Raw genomic sequence first — 19,462 nt, forward strand, 5'->3', positions numbered from 1 at the left:
CTTATACCAAAACATCTCTAAAAACACCACATTACGGTATCTTAAAGAAAAGTTAAAATATGACAACATTAGTAAAATTACCTGTATTTGAAATAAAACAGGTTGGTTGCAATTGAATACTTGAAGTCAAGACGGGCCCAATTCCCACAAAGATATGTTTAAGATAAATGTGTTTTAATTATTTTGGTTGTTTATTTTTTCGTATTTTGTGGTAGAACTTTGGAATTGGCAACTATTGAACTGAAACCACTTTATACACTGGTAGGATCACCATACTTTGTAAGCTACTGTGTAGTACTGTTGAACCACGAAGTATACAGCTCATTTTAAAATGATTGTCATAAATGGGCAAATTATATAAGACATTTGCATAACTTACTTGCAATGCCTTGTCTAAATTTTGCAAAAGCATAGATTGAAACCTTTCTTTAGCATACCGGGTAAGGTGAAAGCGTTCATGTTTTGTAGGTTAGCTTCTCTTTAGCATAAACTTTAAGAGTGAGATACGATTGATTTTGAAGTCTGCCAATAACTACACAAGACACATAAAATACTATTTGTAATACTTGACTAGCTGAAAGTTTGGTTGGTCTATTGATATCCCTTTTAACAATAAAGTATTTTTCTACATCTACTGGTATAACTTGCAAGATATATAAAAGTCTTTTTTGAAGTGTCATAAGCTGCATTAAGGCTGTTGCACTTTTAGCTTAACGTTTTGGTTTTACAGGGTGTTTTGTTTTCTTAAGCTTAACTTCAAAGTGAATGTTACTGGTTTACAACTGGTAGTCTAGTTCTAGAATGGTGTGTAACCTTGCTATGTACTAAGATTTCGTTCAGCATTTCATAAAGAAGATGTCTTGTTTGAACTAGCGACATTCTTGCTTTGAACATTTCAGATTTATAAACAAAACTCTCAAAGAGGAATTCTTTGAAATGGCTTGTCATGGAGGTTTGTCAGACAGAACCAAGCAAACTTTGCTTTGCCATTATTGCAATTGGAGTACATTCGTTTATTATGATTACCAATGGTGCAGACATGCTGCAAAAGTTTTGCAGATGTTCCAAACAAGGGAATGTTTTTCTCCAAGCTCTTTGCATAGCTTTTTTTTTTCAAAAGTTATGTGGAGCCAAATGTTAAGCCTTGAATGTACCAGAAACCATGAAGCATTTAATGCTATCTTTACCCATGTCTTTATTTGCTGTGATAAGAACCAGATAAAGTGATCAGCAGGCCACAAGCTGAAGAGTGACCACCAAAAGTAAGGCAAACAATTCAAAAACTGGCCTCAAACGTCAGCAAGTAATAAGTGGACATTTAAGTAGTGTAATAATCAATTCACCTGCCTTTAGCTGTAGGTCATAAAAATGTTTGTCGTATTTGTAGCCTATTCCATTTGTACAGTCATATTTTGTTTACTGCTAAAAAATTGTAAACAGTAAACAAAATAGCATTTCTCATAGATTAATTAGCATTTACAATCCTGTAATTATAAATATCCCTGACTTTACAGAGGTAGCTATCAGCAAGTGTAACCAGCATACATTTAGATACCAGTATAATATAATAAGTATTTTATGACAGTTGCCAGTGTTTTGTTTGTGATTTCAAATCGTTGCTGCTTTGTTTCATTTCTTTCATTCCAAGCAAAGATGAAGCTATAACTTGATAGACCTGTGTTTACTATTAGTTATATTTCTGCTGTGTTCTGTACACTGCTGGGTTGATGGTTGTTTATGAAGTTATAAAAGTTTAATTAGGTAGTAGTTAGCCGGTATTGTGCAGTAAGCATTACTACATTTCATTAAGCACCAGTAACCTATGAAGGCTTTCTGAGTACTGCAAAGTTGTCAGTGAGTAATGAAGCTGTTAGACCTTACCTAACCTATTAACTAGTGTTACACTGTAAATATTGGTCCGTTTTGTTAAAGATCATAGTAATTTTCTTATGTATGCTGTGATTCCTGTGAAGTAGTTGCAACATGTGATAAAGTTTTAAACTTCATCTACATAAGTCAGCATTCATGCCCATGCACCATTCCAATAACAGCTGTTTTTAGCATGACCAATGGTGTTTGCATATGAAAAAAATAATTACATGTAGTAAAGTTAATTCAACAGTTAGATTACAGCAACTGCTGCTTAGGGTGTTACATTTTTTCAAACCTACTACAATATAGTGTTTATTTGGTGGGTAATGCACTCAAACAAACTATGTCAAAATATTTTTCACTTAAAATAATATTTTGAGGTTCCACACTTGCATTAACAATTCACCCGATATTGGCGATTTTATCATATGAACAACACAGTAACAGTATGAGTAATGTTATTAAATCTGTCCTGGTAAGAAACATAGACATGGGCTAATACATGCAAGGACGTCGGCAGAATTTTTTTTAAGGGGGGGGGGGAGGGCGTTTTTGTAATTTTGACATTTTTAGGGGGGCGCCACTTGGGTAAGCTACATAAGTAGAATTACTTTCGTTACTTTACACCTCTGGTCATGGCTAAGTGGAAAATTTGGGGCATTTCTTATTGAAATAGTACGTTTCACAATCATATTGATTATTCAAATTCCAGGGGGGCCAAGGCCCCCCCCTTGCCCGCCTCCTGCCAACGCCCTTGAATACATGCACTGTATTACTAAATAATATCAAACACTCAAAGTCCACAATTCACTAGTGTATCTGTATATTTTAAATATACGAAATATTACAAAAAAATCAAGTGTCCTACAGATATTCGAGACTGGTGGTCATGCAAGTAACATATCCTCTGATCGCTGTATCAATCTTTTTCAGTTTTTCGTCACTCATGTCATCATTGCTATCCTTAATTTTCTTTTCCTCCAAGCATTTCTTAACATTCCCAATCAGTCTTTCATTTGGCATTTGGTTATTTTTGAAACTTTGCCATATTCCTCCGTCACCCAATGAAATACAAGGAGAATATTTACTGGTGAAATCAAAGAAAGCTTTGAGGGGTCTAGCTGACCATACAAGTTTTCTTGTATCAACAGCTGGCACTGATATGTCTTTAATTTGATTTAAAGTGAGTGGTGGTTTTGTTGAATGGCAAGAGATGGCAACATTTTTAGGAGAAAGCCAAAGAACCGAATGGCGAATGAAGCAAGATTTCGCATATTTAACAATATTAGCATCCGATGCTCGCATTAAATCTCTTGCCAGAAGCATTAAGGCTGGTCCTTCAACCGCACTGGGTCTTTTAAAAATGGAACAAAACATTGGAGTGTAGACATCAACAATAAATTGGGAAATTTGGTTCAGAACAACATGTTGCGAGGAATTCAACTGAAATGGACAAAATGATAAAATGCGCAAATACCCATTTGCAGTTGTTAGCCATCTTGCATGTCCCACTGTCTCCTGCTTGTAAAATAAATATTTTTGGAAAGAACTTGGAACTTGTCTGAATGTATTGCAAGCCAATGCTAGTAAAACTGCTTGATCATCTCGAATTGATTTCTTGCAAGCAGGTTTAGTGGACTCTGCATCCAAAAAGTCAGATAAAATCTGTTGACTTTTTGTAGTTGGTTTTAAATTAGGGGTGGTCAAATTATTAGCTAGAAGATGGTGTTTTGAAATCTTCGAAATAAAGTTAAAAACCGATCCATGCTGCAATAACTCCGGTGATGTTGTATCGCCATCAAGAGCTTTAATAACATCTCCCAAATACAATTCGACTATGTGAAATAAGCATTCCAATAACAGCACATCATGCTCATACTCTGTATTAACATGCTGTAAAATTCTTGCACAAATTCCACGCCTGTGTCCTGTGTTAAGAGATGTTGTATCTGTCATAACACATAGAATCTTCTTGAAAAAGCTGGGTTGGATCAACTCCTTTATTGCCAAAAAGCAAGCTTCCCCGGTAACGCTCTCATTTCTTCTAAAAGTTTTAAGAGCTATGAAGATTTCTTCATCAGTGAAATTGGCCAAACATACTAGTCTTTCTCTGTTGAATATTCGCTTTCCATCAAAGCATAGCTGATAGTATACAGCATTAATCATTTTTTCTTCTACTTCACCAAGCAACATGTTCCTCAGCGCCAACTTATGCCGATAAACTGTAACATGGGATCGTTTTGCTTCTGGATGTCCAAATATTTCAGCAGCTGAGTTCAATAGTGATGATGATAAACGATTTGAAGCTAGTTTTTTATCTGCCATAATACAGTTATCTGTGCTAACAACACTTAACCTTTTTGTACGCTTAGATGGCCCAGCCTCATCTTCTTCAACTTGGATTTGTGCACTTTCCATTTCATAATTATCATCACTATTTGACTCGGTTTCATCAATTGCTGAACTGCTTGCCTGTATTGATTGTCCATAAAGAATGCTACATGGTTCTGGTCTATTGTTTCTACAGCTGTATTTGCTAATTCTTCTCATATTTGCTTCAGTTTCCTGAATATCTAAACCACCAATCACTTGTATTCTCCTATTTCTCTGATCAATTAAAAACCGTGCTTCTAGCACTGGAATGCGCCTTTCAAAATCACATTTGCATACTGTTTTCTTGTGCCATTGCTGCTCAACTGTTATTTTGCACTTACAGGAACTCACATCAAATAAGTTCTCAAGTTTACTCTGAAATGCAGCTACTTTCATTAAATATGCTGGGGAGTTTAGACGAGATAATGGCTGAGCTTGAAGTTTTTTCACCTGATCAAAAAGTTCTTTCGTCATTTGAGTTACACGATCAATGTTAACATGTGGCAGACCAGCTTTTCCCCACAACTGAATGATATTTTGTACTAACAATGTCTTTACTTCAACAAATGTAGGAATTTTTTCAGTATTTTGATCAAGCATTATTTTATTTCTTAACCAAAAGAAAGCTCTTGCTACATCACCATTAGTAGGAAGTTGAAGCTGCGGTAACTCAGTTGGATAACCAATGCAATCCAAGATTTTAGTCCGATTTCTAGTGACGCGTGAAGATATCATTTCATATTCTAGGTTGCCAGATAAGTACACAACAACTTGATTTCATAAACTATTGTTTTAGAACCTATTTGCTGAAAAAAAAGTTAATACACATGAATAAATCCAAGAAATAGCAGGCATAAAAATCCTGCATTTTTTTGAATTTTTTAGATTTTATCCAATATTACCCATAGAGCGTGGAACCTCAAAATATAAATATTTTTAATTTATTTTTTGTGCTAACTAGTTTTTGTGCAAAAACCCATCAAATAAATGATATATTGAAAGATTTTGCCCTAAGTTGTACAAAATGTAACACCCTACTGCTGCTCATAATAATTGTGCTTCTTAAATTCAACAACCACAGTGTTCCAAAAATAAAGCAATTAATAAAAAAAATGTTTTAGTGAAATATAGCATGATTAACAACAGGTTTTTAATAATAGTGTATCTTGTGTGAGTAGGCCTAGTTAATAAACCATGTACGCCATTCTATGCTGTTATAAATTAACACTGTTTTGTTGTGAATTGAAAGTATGTCACTAGATTGGTATATAACTACTGTTTTTATCATACTAAAGTTCCTGATTATGCACATTTGAGTTTTGAGTACACTTGAGTTTTCATGCTAGTATTTTGAATGGGTACTGGGGTAGCTTTTTGAAAGTATTGTAATGGTGAGTGGTTTAATCAATCAATCACTGGTTTATGTTTTTTCACAAAATATTACATCAAATGCACTGGTACATTATGATACATAAAAGTGAGAGAGGAAGGAAGCGAAAGACCTTATGAGGTCACCAAGTCAGCCTCCACCCCGGTGAACCTATAAGGCAAAACATAATTACCACTTGGTGAAAGTGTTAAAATGTTGTTTGTTAAAGCATTTGTGAATTCACTTTTTTTTTGCACTTCTAAACTGTTTTGCTATGTTATGGCTATACATTTAAAAATAATAGGTTAGTGAAATTTCAAATGCCAATTGTATTTTTTGAAAAAATTGCTTTCAAATGTAACTAACCAATTTAAAATTCTCATAATTTTGTCAATTCTTGTTCGATATTAAAATTGTATGAACTCAATGTGATAAGCATGTCAAATTTTTATGCTAACTTCAACTGTGTGATATAAGATCTGGGTTGAATGACCCCTACGCTTCATGATCATGACCGTTGCCAGTATGTTTAGAAATCGTTAACACTTTTGGCTTTCATTGCAAGCAAAGGTGTAGCTATGACTTAATAGACCTGTGTTTGCTCTTATTTACATTTGTATTGTTTTCTCAACTGGTGAGAAAGTCTAGTGAAGTGAACCACCTTTCCATATCAGTGCAGTTAACATACACACTATATTATCATAAGTCTGCTTGCCGATAAGGGGCCCAAAATTATTTTGGCCCCGGGGCCCACCAAGGGCTTAACACAGCACTGCTACTACAGTTTCTTTAACTTTGCTACGTGTTGTTTCTGTATTTCTAGAATCAATCTACGCTTCTAGTTCTAACACCAAACAGTACCTAATCCTTAGAAAAATACTGCTGTTAAATTTTTAGCTTAAATTAAGCGTATGGTTTTTAGGTTTATTTGTGGCATATTCAACGCGGAGATAACAAAATGTGACGATGGAAGAGATTTCTAAGATGGAATGGAAGATTTCTAAGATGGAATGGAAGAAAATCTCAGGATGGAAGATGGAAAAAACGTTTTCCATTCCATCCCATACCCTGGTTCTGGCGCCGCGATGTTAATTGTTTCGATCACCTGATGGAATGATCTTGTAATAATCCCTTGTCTGTAGCCTACCAGAAAACGCAAGTGGTCTTGTTGCAGCGACGCTGGTTATGTAGTACATAGATACAATCAACGTAAATGTAAATCCACGCTCCGTGACTTCATACCCGACGCCGATCCCCATCCACCAGGGATGTCCCTCGCAAGGCTTGCGTGGGTCAGGCTTAACCGCCTGCGAACTGGCGTCGGCCGCTTTCGTTCGGACATGCACATGTGGGGCCTGGCTCCTTCATCGGAATGCGAGTGTGGTGCCACGGAACAGACCGCAGACCATGTCATCCACCACTGCCTAACCCACCTGCCTCCACACGGTGCGCATGGTCTGAGGGTCCTGGACGACGAGACTGCTGAGTGGCTGAAGATTTACTGCCCTTCAATCTAGCCTGGAAAGATCGCTCATACGCCATCATCATCAACGTAAAGAGTTGATTGTTGGTACAGAACTTAAAAATAAACAAAACTGCGCTTTATTTTACTTGCGTTGTTTCTCAGTTTTACCATATTCGCGTTTTTAATGATAAATTTGATAAGTTTTTAATGGTAAATTTGATAAGTTTTTAATGGTAAATTTGATAAGTTCCCGCGCTTTTCAAAGCAAGCAGCAAAAATTTCTCTCTTCCGGCCCAAATCAAAAAATGGATTCATAAAAATAATTAAGGCCTGGAGAAAAGCTAATTCTAGAAGAACCAAGCAGAAAATTTGATTGTAGTCATATCAACACAATAGTCATATCAACTCAAGCAGAAAATTTGATTGTAGTCATATCAACACCAAAACTATCAAAATCAACCAGGAAGTTGCAGAGATAATTAAACTTGAAAAGACCTTCAGTTAGGCTAGCTGACAAGTCAGCAGTCATTGTTTGTTTGTTTTTTTGCATTTACGAAGATAATCACAGCTGCCAGTAAAATCCTCAAGTTTAGAAGACAAAGTAAGTTAAAAGGACTCATTTTTGACTTTTTTACATTTTTTAAACCCAGCCATTATTTTTCACCCAACCGTTACTAATAACCTTCAACTCAACCAAGACCAATTTCAGCACAAGCTCAACCATCAACACCAAAGAGGTTAATTTATTGGAAACAAATCAAATTTCAGAAGAAAAAAAGATCAAATCTGGACAGTTTATTGTACGCTACCACTCCATGTTTTGTTTAATTTTAGTTTGTTATTCTATTAATTTGTAGTTCTACACAATTTTGAAGTAGGACAGTAATCAGATTCAGCTAGGTCAAGACTGACTAATATTTTTCCCCAAAGTTTCATCCTTTGTGACGTAATAATAATATTTTTGAAATCTTCACCTTCCAAACTCGTATTTTTTTTTCTCGTACTGTATTTTACATTTCGTTTTCCGACATTGATAGATATCATAAACCGACTAACTTAGGCTACGTCTACGTAAGTATATCCATTATCCTCGCCAGTCTTAATTCTCTTTTTAAGCTGCATATTTTAATCAGGTCATTTTAACACATTTCATTTGATTCTATATCACTGCTTGACGGAATTTTGCCCTGAGTTACCTCTCATCAACTAAAGTACCGTAATTTAATTTAGTTCTTAGTTTCAAATTAAAATTATTACTTAGTCAATTTCCAAAATCCTTGCTAAATTAAATATTTCATAACGCAATAATAGTGTTTTGTTTATTTTCTAAAGTGTTTCTCACACCACTTGAACCAGATTTGTTATTTGTTCTTTTTCGGTGCTTGTTGGTCACCGTCCTATTTCGTCACACATAAGTGAATTCTTTGATTATCCTGACTACAAGTTATAAATGCAGGTGTTGGTGATTTTGCTTTTAATCTGTTTTGTTGTAAAGTCATTTTGTAATCTTTCGTGTCCTGCGTTGTTTGTTTTGTATTCATCTGTTGGTCATACTTTGTTTGTGGCAATGTCTGCGGATTGTAAAAATTTTTATTCAAAAAACTCCTTCTCTTTAACTAACAATATTAATAGGAACCAGCTATCGATTTTACATGTAAACATGAGAAGCCTAGTTGGCAACTTTGAAAAATTAGAATCACTGCTTGTCGAAATGCAAGAAGCACCGGACCTTATTGCTGTGTCAGAAACCTGGCTGAATGAAAATCAATTGCCTTTTGTTAGCTTGCAAGGCTATAATTTTGTCCACTTTAATAACAAACAAACTGATGCTAAAATACAAGCAGGTGGTGTCGGGCTATACGTAAGCAGTTCAATAAAGTATAATCAAATTAATAATTTAAGTCTAAACTTACAGGAATGTGAAGATCTCTGGGTGGATATTCCTTTATCAAACAATAGACAGTGCACAGTTGGTGTAGTATACAGGCATCCCAAAAATAAGTTAATTGAGTTTCCATCCAAATTCTGTGAGTGCATTGATTCGTTAAATAATTTCAAAAAACAATATTACATTTGTGGTGATTTTAATATTGATATGTTAGCAAAGACAAAAAATTCTGCTGTAAAATATTATTGTGATGCGTTTCTCTCTTTAGGCTGCAATCAATTAGTACAATCCCCAACCCGTGTAACTTCCACAAGTTCAACTTTAATCGATCATGTATACAGCAACGACCAATCAAATAAAATTTAATGCCATGTTCTTATTCACGATGTTTCTGACCACTTTCCTATTGTAGTTGTGATAAACTCTGTAAAACCAAAACAAGAAAAATATACACAAAAAGTAAGGAACATGAAAAACTTTGTTGCTGATGAATTCGTTTGTGATCTGGAAAATAGCTTGACCAACCAATACACAGAAAGGAATGATTCAGTTCATAGCAAATTTAATCATTTCATCGACACTTTTAATGACACTTTAAACAAGCATGCACCTTTACGATTGTTGTCTCGAAGAGAAAGAAAACTCAAGACCAAACCATGGCTAACAAAAGGAATTTTGAACTCCATCAAAACTAAAAACAGACTATATCACTTAAAAATAAAAGACCCAACAAACACTTCTGCACAAGCAACATACAAAAAGTACAGAAATGTACTTACTCATACCAAAGAGCAAGCAAAAAAAATGCATTACAGTTTTCTTATTACGCAAAGCAAGCACAACACTGGAAAAATATGGAAAACCATAAATGACATCATCAAGTACAAACATAAGCACACAGCTCACATACCAGAAGAAATAATTAGCACTGACAATGAAAAAATATCTGACCCTGCACAAATAAGTAACTGTTTTAATGATTATTTCACAGAAATTGGTCCTTCCATGGCATCTAAAATCCCTCTACCGTCTCCTGGCTCATTATTGAAATTGCAAAGTGTCCCATTCTCCTTTTTCCTAAAACCTGTCAATCAAGAAGTAGTATTAAAACATCTTAATAATCTTTCTGTCTCTAAAAGTACAGGACATGATGGAATACCTATAAGATTTGTCAACCTATCCTCACCAATAATCGCCCCTTTCCTCACCAACTTATTCAATGAGTGTATCGATAAAGGTGTATATCCTGATGTACTAAAGGTCGCTCAAGTTACCCCAATCTTCAAAAGTGGCTCCAGGAAAAATTGTTCCAACTATAGGCCCATATCACTATTGTCCCCCTTCACCAAAATATTCGAAAAATGCCTGTATGAACAAATGTACAATTATCTAACAAAAAAAGACCTGATCACACCACATCAGTATGAATTTAGACCACAATATTCCACTTCGTTAGCTGTGTCAAACGTTTGTGATAACATCTTAACTAACCTAGATAATAAAGATACAACTTGCTCTGTATTTCTTGATTTAGCTAAAGCCTTCGACACAGTTGATCACACTATTCTCATACAGAAACTGCAAACATACGGTTTTCGGGGCCTTCCATTACAATTGTTAAAAAGCTATATCAGCAATCGTCTACAGCACACGGTCGTCAATGGAATCTCTTCAAACTCAAGACAGGTTATCTGCGGTGTGCCCCAAGGATCGACATTGGGACCCCTTCTTTTCTTACTGTATATAAATGACTTACCAAATTCAACAAACATGAATGTTAAACTATTTGCTGACGACACCAATCTTACGATGAGCGACAAATGTGAAATAAATTTGCAGAACAATGTGAATGCCGAAATGCAAAAAGTTTACAACTGGTTGAAGCTTAATAGATTATCATTAAATTTCTCAAAAACTGAATACATGCTAATAACAAATAAAAAACACATAAAAAATTTTAACATTAACATTGGTAACACAAGCATTCAACAAAAAGATCAAATAAAATACCTTGGCGTTTACATAGATAACAAATTAACATGGAAATATCACATAGATAAAATTTGCGGAAAAGTAGCAAAAGGTTCATGGGCGTTGCTTAAACTCAGAAATTATGTCAACACAGACAGTTTAAAAGATGTGTATCACGCTTTGATTTACTGTCATTTGCAATATTGTATTTCAAGCTGGGGAAAGGCCTGTGACAGTGCACTGGATCCATTAATAAAATTACAAAAAAAGGTTATAAGAATAATTACGAAACAAAATTACTATGCTCACACTAATTTTTTATTTTTCAAAATGAACATCTTGAAACTAAAAGACATACATAACATTGAAATAAAAAAACATATGTACAAAGTTCATATGAATGAGTATCCGTCTACGTATTGTGATTTATTTACAAATGCTTCATCTATTCATCAGCATAACACAAGATATCAAACAGGCAACAATTATTTTATAAACAGATCAAACACAGAATTTGGCAAGAAGTCCATGCAGGTATTGGGACCAATGCTCTGGTCAGAGGTGCACAAATGCCTGCAGTTAGCATGCTTCCTTGATTACTTCTGCACTCCTTTTGTCACGTGTACTCCGCGAGGCAGTACTCTGTTTTATTCGTATCATTTCATTCTGGCAGGCTAGCGAACAACAGCTTCTTTTGTTCTAGTTCTAGTGTTGAGTTTAACAATCTTACGTTGTGTATTTTGTTGCAGAAATTGCGATTCGATCATTTTTCTTTTGTTAATACATTCAAGAAAAATAACCGTCTTTGTTCATGATCGAATCGCAATAGGATAAGGTTAATTTAAAGAAATTTGTGGAATGGTGGTGATAACATGCGCCTTTCCCAACTGTAATTTTGAAACAGCCGACGTGCCCGAAGCGGTTGCTTGTGTGGTGCTGCAAAGTCACACGTACAGTCATGCTGCTACGACGCGCAACGCTCCAGCGCCCGTAAACCTTGGCCCGAAGCTAAATCGACCTACTGTAGATATTGGAGTTTCTCCAGAAGAATGGAGCGTGTTCACCAGAAGATGGAAGGCTTTTAAAGAAGGTTGCAGCATTTCTGATGAAGCAGCTTCAGTCCAGTTATTTCAATGTACCGGCCAAGCCCTAGGGGACAGCCTTCTCCAAGCTGACGCTGAGACAGTGAGCAAACCTGTAGATGAACTTTTGCTTGCAATGCGACAACTGGCCGTTATACCTGTCGCCACAGGGGTGTTACGGTCAGAGTTTATGGCGATGCACCAAATGCGCGACGAAAAATTTCGCGCTTTTGCAGCTCGTGCTCGAGGAAAAGCGGATATATGTGCGTTCACTACGAAATGTTCCTGCGGGCTGAAAGTTAGTTATACAGATCACATGATCCGCGACACACTACTCAGTGGAATTTCGGACAGTGAGATTCGTCGCGAAATGATGGGAATGGACAAAGTATTGTCGATTCCCATCAACGATATCATCGCCCTTGTCGAGATTAAAGAAATGGCTCGCAATGCGGTACCATCTCATGACGTTTCGGCAGTGTCGACGTTCAAGCGCAAGAAAAGCCAAAGCCCTATTCCAAGAGACCGTGGACACATCCAGGCAGCACCTTCCTCTCCCAATTGGTCACAAAAAACTCACTGCCCTAAATGCAATAGATTATTCAATCGTTACAGAGAAGGCCCCAGAGGTTGGAACACTACGCCTTATTCCCTTTGTCTCGAATGCTTTCGGTCATCTCGTCATAAAAACAAATGGGGCGCTCCTCCTAAAGATGCATCAGTCGGAGCACTCTGTGTAGCACCTACTGTACCTCAAATAGGCACATTTGCCTCAACACAAACTGACATCGCAGCCCGAGACCCAATGTTCTCAACAATTCGTGGTCCTCACCACACATTCCAAAAAGGGCATTGGACACCATCCCGCATGCGAGAACATCCCACAGTTCGGGTAGACATATCTATGGATGACTCATGTCATCAAGGCAGGTACACTAGCGTGATAGCACAAGTAACAGCAATCGCAGATACTGGTGCCCAAATAAATGTATGGTCACTGAAGAACTTTGTGCAATCCGGCTTTGGACAAGAGACCCTTGTACCCGCACCAAACCTAATAGCTGCAAATCGCTCTACTATTTCCATTACAGGAGCATTTCGTGCCATCATTCGGGGTACAGCGCACAGCTGCAATGTTGAACGTCGGTGCATGATTTACATCAGTCCAGACGTTGACAAGTTATACTTATCTCATGACACACTATTGCATTTAGGTGCCCTATCCCCGAAGTTCCCAACTCTAGGGGAACATCAGATCAAGCAAGAAATGGCGCACAATCTTATCGAACCAGAAATCAACGTCGTCAGACTTGTCAACGGTGGATGCACATTACCCAGCAAGCAACTGGAGTCGTGCACTTGCCCTCAACGTGGTGCAGTTCCAGCTCCCCCAACCAAGCTTCCGTTCCCATGCACACCTGAAAACAATGACAAGATGGCAAACTGGCTACTCCAGAGGTACGCCGCATCCACTTTCAACACTTGCCCGCACCGCGCGCTACATTGTATGGCTGGTCCTCCCATAGAAATACATGTTGACCCCAACGCGAAACCAGTGGCCGTTCATACACCAGCGTCTATCCCCTTGCATTGGCAAGAAAAAGTACACGCTGATCTCCTCCGCGACGAGGCTCTGGGAATCCTTGAAAAAGTCCCCCACGGCGAACCCACCACATGGTGTCATCGCATGGTTATCACACGCAAAAATGATGGCTCACCACGCCGTACTGTCGACCTGTCCCCCTTAAACAAATTCTGCCAGAGAGAAACCTTCGCCTCCGAAGCTCCATTCCAGCTGTCCCGTCGTGTCCCCGGAAACACTTGGAAATCGGTGACTGACGCATGGAACGGCTATCACAGTGTTCCACTGCGTCCTTCTGATCGGCATCTCACAACTTTCATCACTCCCTTTGGAAGATGGCGCTACACTAGGGCACCGCAAGGATTCCTATCCTCTGGGGATGGCTACAATCGCCGTTTCAATACCATATTAACTGATTTTGTGCGCAAAGAACGCTGTGTCGACGACACAGTGTTCTATGATAGCCAACTGGAGGAACATTGGTGGCGAACCATAAAATTCCTCACTTTAGTGGGACGGGCGGGCATTGTCCTTAACCCTGACAAGTTTCAATTTGCCCAACGCACCGTAGATTTCGCTGGATTCCGTATCTCAGAAGCAATGGTCGAGCCCCTCCCTAAATACTTGCTCGCCATCCAAGAATTTCCAGTCCCGAATAATATCACAGACATACGCAGCTGGTTCGGATTAATCAACCAAGTAGGAAACTATGCTCAACTGCGTGACCTAATGGCACCGTTCAAGCCGTTCCTTAGCCCAAAGCATAAGTTCGAATGGTCTCAGGAGCTGGATTCCGCATTTGCCGCCTCCAAATCGGCAATCGTTGATGCTATTCGCCATGGGGTAGAAATCTTTGACCCCTGCCGTCGAACATGTTTGCGCCCTGACTGGTCCAACAAAGGCATCGGATATTTCCTTCTCCAAAAACATTGCGTATGTGCTTCCACTATACCGGACTGCTGCTCATCAGGTTGGAAAGTGACTCTTGCAGGATCCCGATTCCTCTCATCGGCCGAACGACGTTATGCTCCCATAGAAGGCGAAGCCCTAGCAGTTGCGTGGGGCCTAGAACAGACAAAGTATTTTACGCAAGGCTGTGATAATTTGGTTATTGTAACGGATCATAAGCCATTGGTAAAAATATTCGGTGACCGTACGTTGGACGAAATCACTAACACTCGCCTGTTTCGTTTAAAACAGCGTACACTAATGTGGCGCTTTGATATCGCACACTTACCTGGCACAACCAACTGCGCAGCCGATGCTGCCTCACGTCACCCAGTATCATGCGATCTCATTGCTGTAGCGTCGTGTGCAGAAAATAATGTAGCAGAAATGGCGCTGGTTACTGCCATACAGGCAGATGCCGCCCATGCCTTTTGCTTGCAATGGCCTGAAATCGTTCGGGAAACAGCCGCCGATCCAAACCTTAGCAAGTTAATGGTAGCTATTGAAACGGGATTCACCTTTCCCAACACCGGCGACATTCGCCCATATCTCCCCTATCGTGACGGGTTCTTTGTTGAAGACGACGTTATTCTATATCATGATCGTATTGTTGTACCACCATCGCTTAGGCCTAGAGTACTCTCAACGTTGCATGCTGGTCATCAAGGTGTGTCTGCCATGGAACGCCGGGCACGTGCTATAGTATTTTGGCCCGGTATGACTAATGATATCCATGCTATTCGTGACTCGTGTACTTCATGTAATCGTAATGCTCCATCTCAAGCAGCTCCTCCCCCGACGCCATGTGATCCCCCAGCTACACCATTTGAGAAAATTTTTGCAGATTATTTTGACTATGGGGGCCGTCACTTTTTGGTCATTGGGGACAGATTCTCTGGGTGGTCGGATGTATTTGCCACGCCATCAGGATCGAATGCCGCAGGAGCAGCTGCTTTGACTCAACTCTTGCGCTCGTACTTTGCCACGTTTGGTGTTCCTGAGGAAATATCTACAGATGGGGGTCCCGAATTTACGGCTGCCGTTACTGAACTCTTTCTTAAAAATTGGGGTGTGCAGCACCGCATATCGTCATCTTACTTCCCTCAATCTAATGGTCGAGCTGAGGTGGCTGTCAAAACTGTAAAACGCTTGCTCATGACTAATGTGAGCCCAAACGGAGACCTGAACAACGATTCCTTCTTACGTGCATTGTTACAGTTGCGAAACACACCTGATCCTGACTGTGACATCTCTCCAGCAGAGATCGTGTTCGGTCACCCTCTGCGCGACGCATTCGGTTTTGTAAACCGCCTAGTCAAGTTCTCCAATCGTCACATTCGTCGTACATGGCGGGATACATGGAAGGCAAAGGAAGACGCCCTTCGCCTGCGAGCTGGTCGAACCGATAAGGCGCTGTCTCAGCATACTCGTCCTTTACGTACCTTACAATGTGGAAAACGCGTATTTATCCAAAACCAAAACGGCAACTATCCTCGAAAATGGGACAAAGTGGGAATGGTTGTCGAAACGTTGCCGCATGACAAATATGTAGTGAAAGTTGACGGGTCGGGCAGAATCACAAAACGGAATCGACGTTTCTTGCGAGTAATTCCACATACTAAAGCATGTGCCGATCCCATCCCTCCTCAACCAAACATCATTGCTCACCCACAGAGCCTCCCATTATCTTCTTTTGCCCAGCCTCCTGAAACGGACTACTGCCCTCCCCACCCTCCGCATCACGAAATAGGCCCTAGCCCAGAAATTGGAGAATCTCCGATGTTGCTTCTCGATGCAGATCACAGTCCGCCTGCACTCACCCGCCCGACACCAGCCTCAAGCCCGAAGCTTTGTGAGCCACAGCACTCACCTGAACCTCCAAAGCAGCCGCTACCTTTCGATTCAGTGGAACCAACCGAACCCACAAGTGGAGTCCCTCACATTGAAAAATCGCCTGTTTTGCGCCGTTCCACGCGGTCCCGACGGCCGGCATTGGATTTAGACGCATCCTCTGGTCAATGGGTAATCAAGGGGTCGAGCTCGTAAGTCTACAGTTTCGCCTTACGAGCTGGGGGGGATGCACAAATGCCTGCAGTTAGCATGCTTCCTTGATTACTTCTGCACTCCTTTTGTCACGTGTACTCCGCGAGGCAGTACTCTGTTTTATTCGTATCATTTCATTCTGGCAGGCTAGCGAACAACAGCTTCTTTTGTTCTAGTTCTAGTGTTGAGTTTAACAATCTTACGTTGTGTATTTTGTTGCAGAAATTGCGATTCGATCATTTTTCTTTTGTTAATACATTCAAGAAAAATAACCGTCTTTGTTCAAGAGGTTCCAAGCAGGCTAAAAAACTTATCATTTCATTGTTTCAAAAAAGAGATCAAAACGTTAATTTTACAAAGCTACGGTGCATCGTAAGTGATATGTTATGGAAACCAACTTGTCAGTTGCTTCGGAAACTTTATTATTCTCTGCTTGCTTCATGGAATTTTGTGTTTTGGCCTACGTTATCATCAATATGTTTTTTTTTTGTTTTTTTTTGTGCGTATGCTGTTGTTGAAGCGCGGGAACGTTTCAATTATTATTTTTCTCTTGTAAGCTTATTTTAAATGGCAAAATCGTAACTTCCGTAGGGTGGCAATTGACTAGTAGACCGTATGGTCGTCTCGTTGTCTCCTTGTCGGTATTGGAACTTGTGTCACTTTTGTACTGTGTATATTGCATATTTCAAACATGTACCTATGTTCCTGTTACTGACAAATAAAACATTGATTGATTGATTGATTGAAGTTTTTAATGGTAAATTTGATAAGTTTTTAATGGTAAATTTGATAAGTTTGACTTTTTTTATGCGTTTGGCTATTTTCGATTTTGCATGTTGGCATTTTTTTGGCTTTTTTTAAAGTGCTTTTCTGGTATTTTAAATTGAAGTTTAAAAAATCCTATTTTAGCTTTTATTTGCAGCATTTATACGAAATCAGGTTTGAAACGGCAACTTCTATTTACGAATTCTAAATTGCATTCTGGACTGATTTTATCAATGGCATCACTCACCCATTGCCTTCCTGATTTTCTTCGTAAACTTGTGCCGGTGGTTGAGAAGCATAAAGCAAGATAACTGATAGATGCCAAACCCAAGATGCCAAACCAAGATAAAAGATAGATGCCAAACCCGGCCAAACTATAATAAAGGTTTACTTGTACTAGCGAAACGTTTGAAGATGGTATTTGTTACTGCCAAGTTTCTTTACTTAAGGCCTCTGCATTATTGAAAGGTTGCATGGCATTTTTAATAACACCAACAATAGTTTTCCACTTTCTTTTGGTTCATAAATATCAACGTCATTTATTTTTCTGTTTGTATGCGAATGAAATAGTGAATATAGAACCTTTCACTCTATTTTCGTATGGAACTGATTTCTTTGTTACCTTTCTAGGAGGAGCAAATGAACTTGATTGCGAAAATCAATGAGATTGATGAGGAGAAGGTTCAGATGCAGAGGAAGTAGAATGAGATCAAGATCACTCAAGGAGCAATGATCAAGAGATATACCAACACGGAGCAGAGCATCGCTGAACTCCAGTGAGCGAGTGACTTCTAAATATTGACTGGAAATGTTTTTTGAACAAACATTTTTGAAGCTTGCACCACTTCGGTGCAATTTGGTAATTTTTCATATCGTCTCCTGACGAAGGCTGAAGATGGGTAGCATGATTTTAAAGCAATACAAAAACAGACTAACATTTCCTTTGCAATATAAACAGTTTCACTCTTAAAAAATTTGTTAATAATATTTGTGATATATTAAAATTTTGATAATTCGAGTCCAAAGACAAATTACAATCCATATTTCTTCTTTTTTACAATTCTGATAACAGCTGCTGATGAGAGTCAGAAGAAAAACTGCAGCTTCGAGTTATGCGCAACCTTCTACTAGCTAATTATTGTACAGTAACCTACTACACAATATTTATATTGTTTAATGTTTCTAGGCTCCCAAGCTGAAGAACATAAAGAAGGAGCGTCGATTTGCAACACTAGAAGTCGTTAAAGAGGCCTTGAAACAGAAACTACTTCAACCCTTTGCTAACAACACATTAAAATTTCATCATCGGCAGCATCGAACTTTACGTTGATACAACGTCGTCTATCGTTGATATAATAAATAAATAAGATTTTTTAAAATATCGATCTTTGTTCTTGAGGTGATGGCGATGGTCATCAAAGTCAATTCAGATCGTACTCATCTTTAACCAGTGGCTCACTCACAGAGTCCTTCATCTGGTGTAATATTCGAGCTCTCCTAAGTGTAGTTTCGTCTTACAAACTGAAAGATGCACGAACGCCTCCTGCTATCCTGCCTCCAGCTATCCTGCCTCCTTTTAATCACTAGTTGCTCTTTTCTTTAAGTAAACTTGCGAGGCAAAACTGTGCTTTATTTTACTTGTGTTGTTTCACTCAGGGCTATCATATTAACGATTGAAATGCCAGATTCGAGAAATATGACTTTTTTTTGGTTGTCAGACCACTCGGCATACGACAACTCAGCAAATACATTTCAGCTACAGTCCAAGTCAGCGAATGTGATTTTACCAAGCATCGGACTTGTTTGGTCGTCGCTTGCTACACTGAATTTGCTTGTGACAAGTTTCGGTTGCTCAGTTTCATCATTTGTCAACTTTAGTCACTTGCTGAAATGATTCTAGTTCAGTTGTCACTTACTCAGTTCACAATTGCTGACTTGTAGGAGACTCTTGTTCATGCGTTTGGCTATTTTCGGTTCGGCTTTTGGCATTTTTTTGGAAGTTCTTTATTGCCGTTTTAAATGGAAGTAAAAACCCTGTTTTAGTTATTATTCATTGTTAAAAGTGAAAGTATGACGAAGTCTAAGTAACAAATTATCGTGTTAC

At 38.7% G+C, this 19,462-nt stretch overlaps 3 protein-coding genes across 4 annotated transcripts in view; 2 read left to right on the forward strand and 1 right to left on the reverse strand.

The window, feature by feature from the left end:
- Positions 1-19,462, reverse strand: part of LOC145765718 (uncharacterized) — a 1,283,504-nt gene that overhangs the window by 985,580 nt on the left and 278,462 nt on the right. The gene's annotated exons all lie outside the window — the stretch shown is intronic.
- Positions 1-19,462, forward strand: part of LOC145764721 (uncharacterized) — a 79,199-nt gene that overhangs the window by 16,735 nt on the left and 43,002 nt on the right. The gene's annotated exons all lie outside the window — the stretch shown is intronic.
- On the forward strand, positions 11,719-18,680 carry LOC145764713 (uncharacterized). Of its 2 annotated transcripts, XM_082576372.1 has the most exons (3): positions 11,719-17,743; positions 17,989-18,134; positions 18,545-18,680. In XM_082576372.1, the coding sequence occupies exon 1, from the start codon at positions 11,797-11,799 to the stop codon at positions 16,594-16,596; it is 4,800 nt and encodes a 1,599-aa protein (XP_082432498.1). In that variant the 5' UTR covers positions 11,719-11,796; the 3' UTR covers positions 16,597-17,743; positions 17,989-18,134; positions 18,545-18,680. The 2 variants fall into 2 exon arrangements, with proteins under 2 accessions (XP_082432498.1, XP_082432497.1); XM_082576371.1 differs by having other exon boundaries at positions 11,719-18,134.

Source organism: Aplidium turbinatum, chromosome 2, assembly GCF_918807975.1.
Source record: "Aplidium turbinatum chromosome 2, kaAplTurb1.1, whole genome shotgun sequence".
NCBI lineage: Eukaryota > Metazoa > Chordata > Ascidiacea > Aplousobranchia > Polyclinidae > Aplidium > Aplidium turbinatum.

Coding starts and splice junctions, on each gene's coding strand:
- LOC145764713 (XM_082576371.1), top strand. CDS start 11,797: ATGGTGGTGATAACATGCGCCTTTCCCAACTGTAATTTTGAAACAGCC.